Source organism: Silene latifolia, chromosome 8 (genome assembly GCF_048544455.1).
Source record: "Silene latifolia isolate original U9 population chromosome 8, ASM4854445v1, whole genome shotgun sequence".
In the NCBI taxonomy this organism is placed as follows: domain Eukaryota; kingdom Viridiplantae; phylum Streptophyta; class Magnoliopsida; order Caryophyllales; family Caryophyllaceae; genus Silene; species Silene latifolia.
This window is the reverse complement of record NC_133533.1, coordinates 2,197,620-2,203,670: the sequence shown is the minus strand read 5'-3', so window position 1 is coordinate 2,203,670 and position 6,051 is coordinate 2,197,620. Positions and strand designations below refer to the sequence as shown.

The 6,051-nt window shown below is 36.9% G+C and overlaps 1 protein-coding gene across 1 annotated transcript; it reads right to left on the bottom strand.

The window, feature by feature from the left end:
• Positions 1–1,301: 1,301 nt before the first annotated feature.
• Positions 1,302–4,271, bottom strand: LOC141597511 (putative cysteine-rich receptor-like protein kinase 20). The gene is made up of 7 exons (XM_074417979.1): positions 3,557–4,271; positions 3,208–3,327; positions 2,897–3,018; positions 2,429–2,639; positions 2,107–2,344; positions 1,856–2,006; positions 1,302–1,741 (listed from the first exon to the last, which is right to left on the bottom strand). Exons 1-7 carry the CDS (start codon positions 4,269–4,271, stop codon positions 1,445–1,447), a joined length of 1,854 nt encoding a protein of 617 aa, XP_074274080.1. The 3' UTR covers positions 1,302–1,444.
• Positions 4,272–6,051: the final 1,780 nt, after the last annotated feature.

Below are 6,051 nucleotides of genomic sequence, written 5' to 3'. Positions count from 1 at the left end.
AACCGTGTATGATACACTTCAATTTGAGACATTCTAAAGTCGTATAGTTTTATGTTGCTTTTTCTCCCCTTATTTCTACCATGTTTCTGAGGTCGTTTCATGTGTTACCGTATTCGATTCTGCCCTAAATAACAAGTATTTATTTAATTTTAAGGAGTTCTCGCTTTTCGTGCGAGACTCGTTTATCGCTTACCGACATCCTCAAATAGTCAAATGGCCTATGTTGCTTCTAGACCTAGAAAATGGATCAAATAGGCCGGGGTTGGGCTGAGATAGTTCGGGTCGGGTCTTTCACTACTTCCGGGTTAATTCAGATCGTGTTGGGTCATTTCGGTTTTCAGGTTTATTGGTCGGGTCTGCTTCGGGTTACGTGAATTGGGTTATTTCGGGTTGGCTCATTTTCGCGTCAATGTATAAGAGAGGAAAAGCCATTTCAAGTCCTTTCTGTTCAAATAAAGTTATGTTTTATCGGGTCATTTTCGGGTTGGGTGGTTTCGGATCGGGTCATTTTCGGGTCAAGTTAGTTATAGGTCAAGAAAGTTCGGGTCAGGTCGGGTCACATTCGGGTGATGTAGTACGGGTCAATTTTGGGTCTCAGGTCAACCTTTTCTGGTGGGGTCAATCGGGTGAGATTGCTTTTAACAAGTCTACCCATGGGTAGGTTTGCACTTTTTTCCTTTCCCAGAATAACTTTAACGGCTTGTATTTCCTAGTTATGAGTTCATAAAGTCGCGATTTTTTTTTCTGAATCGTAGTTCTCGGAAAGATAAATCATTTTAGGAAATTTTTTTTTTTTGATTGGGTGATAGAACGTTCTAATCAGTCAAAGGTTCTTAAACGAATAAATTTGACTAGTGGTAACACCAGTCTAAGATATCAGAAAAAAGCGATTTTTTTCAAACTCAAGATCTCGTAAAAGACTATCAACTTAGGAAAAAAATCGTATCTTTCTAATACCGTATCTAAGAGATATAACCAGTCAAATGTTTTTTTTTTTTTTGACAAAAATAGGATGTTTGAGGGAAAAATACAAATCTCTTGAATTCAAGAATACCATGAGTATTATCCCTAAATGAAATTCATCTATGACCAATTGACCATAGTCAAGATCTGAATTCGTATCAAATTTAGCATTTAAAAAGTCATCTCCTTGCTCGACACCTCTAGTCGACCTATTTGGGGACTTTGGGGGTGTCATACGGTTCTCGATCCAACCTACTTTATCTCATCGGGGACGAGAGTTTTTACGACACTTGATAATTTTTTGTGTGGTATTGTTAGATAAATAGCTGTGAAATTATAGTGCTTCTCTCATCAGATAATAGAAATTTCATAGTTACATAGTTATAATACATATGACAAGATTTCAATCATGTACAAAAAATAGTCGTTTATAAACATTCAAATTAGCTCGTAAATTTGTCAATGCGACTCCTCAGTGAAGTTATCTAACATTGACATCAGTAAAGACCCCTGTGAAAACCGCGTTACTATTATCCAAGTGTTTGGACATGTTTCTCTGGTATGGAAGAGCTGGAGGGGCTTCCGGAGGAGGAAGAGCAATTGATTCGTTGCTCATCATGGAAAAAATTGATGCCATTGTCGGCCTTCTAGCAGCGTCTTCTTGGATGCTCAATAGACCAATGTGGATGTATCTGGTAACCTCAGTTGTTGAACACGCTTCTTTAATATTTGGATCCGCCAGTTCCGTGATAGAGCCTTCATTCCATAGCCTCCATGCCTGTGTATTTAAACAAGCAACTTTCATTACCAAATGCATATTCTGTTGTTACTTGCTCGGACTCAAGTATGTGTTGGTTTATCGTGGACTAATTACTCGAATATATAAGCTTACATAATTTAGTAGGTTTTCATCATCATCCTCAATAATTGAGACACTATTTCTGCGTCCACTGACGACCTCCAAAAGTATGACACCAAAACTGAAAACGTCAGACTTGACAGAGAAGTGCCCTCTTGCTGCATACTCTGGCGCCATATATCCGCTGCATCTCGTCAATTATAAGTCGCATCCATTACAAATGTCAAAGTAAGTCTTGGCATTTATAAAGTGCATAGGTTAAGTTTGCAGGGAACTGAACTTACAATGTTCCTGCAACTCGGCTGGTATTTCCTTGAGTCTGGTCATTTCCAAACAGTTTCGCCATCCCAAAATCTGCAATTTTTGGGTTCATATCAGCATCTAATAAAATGTTGCCAGGTTTGAGATCCCGATGGATAATCCTAAACCGAGAATCTTCATGGAGATAAACAAGTCCGCGTGCAATTCCCATCATCACTTTTTTTCGTGTTTCCCAATTCAAGAAGGCCCCCCTATTTGAATTTGCAGTTTTAAACCCGAAACATTAAGCAGTCAAAAGTCCAATGAAATTTCTTTCAACTTGCCAAATTTAACTAAGTATTATACCAAATAGATATCGATCAAGACTCTTATTTGGCACAAACTCATAAACAAGTAGCTTTTCCTCTCCTTCCAAGCAAAACCCGAAGAGTTTGACAAGATTTTTGTGCTGCAACTTTGCGACCAAGCTTGCTTCACTCTTGAACTCCCTGATCCCTTGTCCCGACTGACTAGCAAGCCTCTTAACTGCTATTGCCTGTCCATCTGGAAGTGTTCCCTGAAATTCAGTAATTTGGTAAACGCCACAGCGATACCCCATTACTAAACTATATACACTCCGATATATAGTGATATAACAGTAGGCAGATGTAAATCACAGCAAAAAGTTCATTATGATTTATGAGTCCTATGTAATTTATCCGTCATGGTACTGCAAGTGCATTTTAGATTTTAAGGCGATATCAACCATATTTTTGAACTGATACCCATTTTTATTTTATAGCATCCATCAAACACAGAGTAACTGGTACATACCATGTAAACAACTCCGAATCCACCTTGACCAATTTTATTAGCTGGTGCGAAGTTGTCTGCAGCAGCTTTGATTGTGGTATACTGCAAATGAAGGTTCTCCATGCTCTCCATTTCATCCAATCCTGGAAACCAAACCAATCCGAAAATGTAGGCAATAGAATGACAAGTTAATGGTACGTTAAGTCGGAAATATGAAAAATTAATAGACGGAATTTCACTCCACTAAGAATAATATCTAGCTGCAAATAGCCAAATGCTCTACTTTGAATCAGATTCCAAATACATGTATAAATCTAAAGAAGTTGCATTACCAGTGGGCTTTGCTCTTCTCTTGGCTTTCCTCATGTACATGTACAACTGCAAGATCAAAGATATCCCGGCTATAGCTGCAACTGTAGTTAGAGCAATCGAACAGGAACTGAATCTTTTCCCTACATTTACGATTAAATTCAGTTTAAAGCTAAGCTGCTGAGTGCTCATGTTTAAATTCACAAGAATATGATGTCTGACACTCTAATACGCACCCAATGCCCAACACTTCTAGCGAAGTCTTGGTAACGTAGGTCGTAAAATGCCTAGAACATGAATCAATACGATGGGAGCATAATAAAAATGATTTATTCTTTAAGAATGGAGAAAATTTCAAGGGTCTTGTGTTACCTTCAACAAAATTCAGATAAAAGTACGTTAAGCGGCAACTTGGTAAAACAACCGTGCTTATTTGTACGCCGTTCATCTTAAACTTGTTTAAACCCGTCTGCAGGCACTTCTTACAGTCTGACCGCCTTAAATCAGGAGTACACTCAACATATGCTACAAGTCCAATGTAATCTTGTACATGAACAACTCCATTTGCAAAAGCCAGTTGCGAATCATCCACAGTGACCGAATTAGAAAGATCGGTCAATGTGCTTCTTAATTCCTGGTCAAACTGTTTATAATCTGACGGCCCATACTCAAAGATCCGGTAAACTGAATCATCTTCAATAGAGAATATGGACCGATTTGAATAACGTAACATGCAATCACCATACCAAATTATCGCTTCTACATCATTTGGACACTTCTGCTGGATCTGTCCCGCTGCAATTGTTATGCAGTTACTGCAAACCTGTGCCTTGTAGCCTCCATTGCAGAGGAAAATACCTTCAATTTTGTTCAGTCCTGACCCAATAGAAGAATTGTAGAATTTCCTCGTAGCTGCTTCCGAGGTGAGATTGGACAGTAGAAGATTAAGGTTGGTTTGATAAGTATTTCCCTCATCAGAGCTTACCCCCTCTGAACAATACTGGCCAATGATACCAACTTGGTCTTCAGAAATAACCCGTTTGAAACAAAAGATTACAAGGTAGAGCAGAATACTATTTTTCGACATATGATTGAACATTCCTATAAATTGACTCAATCAGAGAAAACTAATTTGACAGAATGCTAACTTTCAATGATACAGAGATATAGCAGAATGCTAATTTTCGACATACAAGTCTGAACAGTACTTGCTGAGGCAAGTCACCTCTTCTTTAGATACAAGTTCGAAGCAAAAGATTTAGAGGTCAAAGCATCTGCATAGAAGAACTAAAGATAATTATGTAATCAGATCAGTTATTCAACCCTGACAGTAAGAAAATAACATAAAATTGCAGAGTCATGCATATAATGAATTTTTTAATCCTTTGAATTTTCCTGGATAGCTTAGTACAGTATTTTTAAATTTTTTTTTTTAAACAAAGATAGGATGAAAAGATATAAACTTGACCAATACAACATATTCAGCAATCAGTAAAATTTCTGATGTGTATGAGAATGATTGTATGACAGATTGACAGCAACAGTTTAACCAAGAGAACACGAAATCGATTTTTGTAAAACGAGATTAAGTCACAGAAACTAAAGAACATGTTAACCCAATTATTTCACCCCTAGTTGCATTATAGGAACTAGTAAGGATGACAATGCTGCGAGATTCTGTAGGAGGGTACTTAGGTTTTTTTTTTTGGTATAGAGTATTCTCTGCGTAATTTCCATGATTCAGACAGTTCAAATTTAAATGCAACAGTTAGACCATTTTGGTTGCAACTTAGCTAAACACATTTGCAGACATGGATTTACGACATGAGAAGCACCTAGGACAACAAAATTTGATAAGCAAAGACATACTCGGCCGTCTGAAGAATTATGCCGCAAGAAAGCCTTCCATTCCGTTCACCTGATTTAGCTTCATTCATTGCATTAATATCTCCTTACCTAAATTCCTGCAAAATTACCAGGGCAAGCAGTTTCTATTCGCAACTAGCGATATACTTCATCTGTCTCAACTGATTCTTCTCCGTCCTCACAAATGAATAAAAAACGTAAAGAATCTGACGAGATAGAGGGAGTTTTATTATAGTTCGCTGCAGCACATCTGTCTCAACCGAAAGTTAAGCTGGTTGAAAATGTAAATAGAAGTTGGCAGCTTTATGTCAATAAACAAGAAAGTTAAGCTGGTTGAAAATGCCGTTATCAGCCAATTTAGCTGGCAAAATCACGAGTTCGGAAACTCATGACTCGGGTTCGAATCACGTCAGTATCAAAACTACCATTACGCATGCCATTAAGATAGCTTAATTGGTCTTAAAAGTAATTGCTCTTTACATTAATTAATTAATATATTCTGTAATTTACCTAAAATCAGAAAATCAAATCAATTGCAGAAATTAGGGTTTAAGGAATTGGGGATTCAGGTAAAACCAAGAAGTGTAAACAATTACAAGACAAATAGACAATTAATCATTAAGGCAATAACACAATTAATCAGAGATTATCATAGATGAATCGAATTTTTTAGTAATCTAGGTTTAAAAATATTGGGATTTGGGGAAGAACAAAGGCCACAGAATTACCCAGATTTATGGGGTAGGGCTGGAAAATAATCAACACAAGTAATCATAAGTCATTTATTCTAGCAAGTTGTCGGTTTTGTGTAAAACCGTTATACGATTGACTTAAATGAACATAACTACATAAGTCATAAACTATTTTAGCAAGGTTTCTGTTTTGTGTTAGACGGTTTTATGATTGACTTTAGAATTACAATGTCATAACATTCATCTCAATTATCGTTAGTAATAAATGAAATTCGTAAGTTATTGATTATTAATATTAATATTAATATG

Excerpts from the sequence above, each read along its gene's own strand:
- LOC141597511 (XM_074417979.1), bottom strand. The coding sequence starts at position 4,271 with ATGTCGAAAAATAGTATTCTGCTCTACCTTGTAATCTTTTGTTTCAAA. Across the intron at positions 3,019-3,207 it reads GAGAAGAGCAAAGCCCACTG|GATTGGATGAAATGGAGAGC; the intron begins GTAATGCAACTT and ends TTTGGTTTCCAG. Across the intron at positions 2,345-2,428 it reads TCTTGATCGATATCTATTTG|ATTCAAATAGGGGGGCCTTC; the intron begins GTATAATACTTA and ends TTAAAACTGCAA.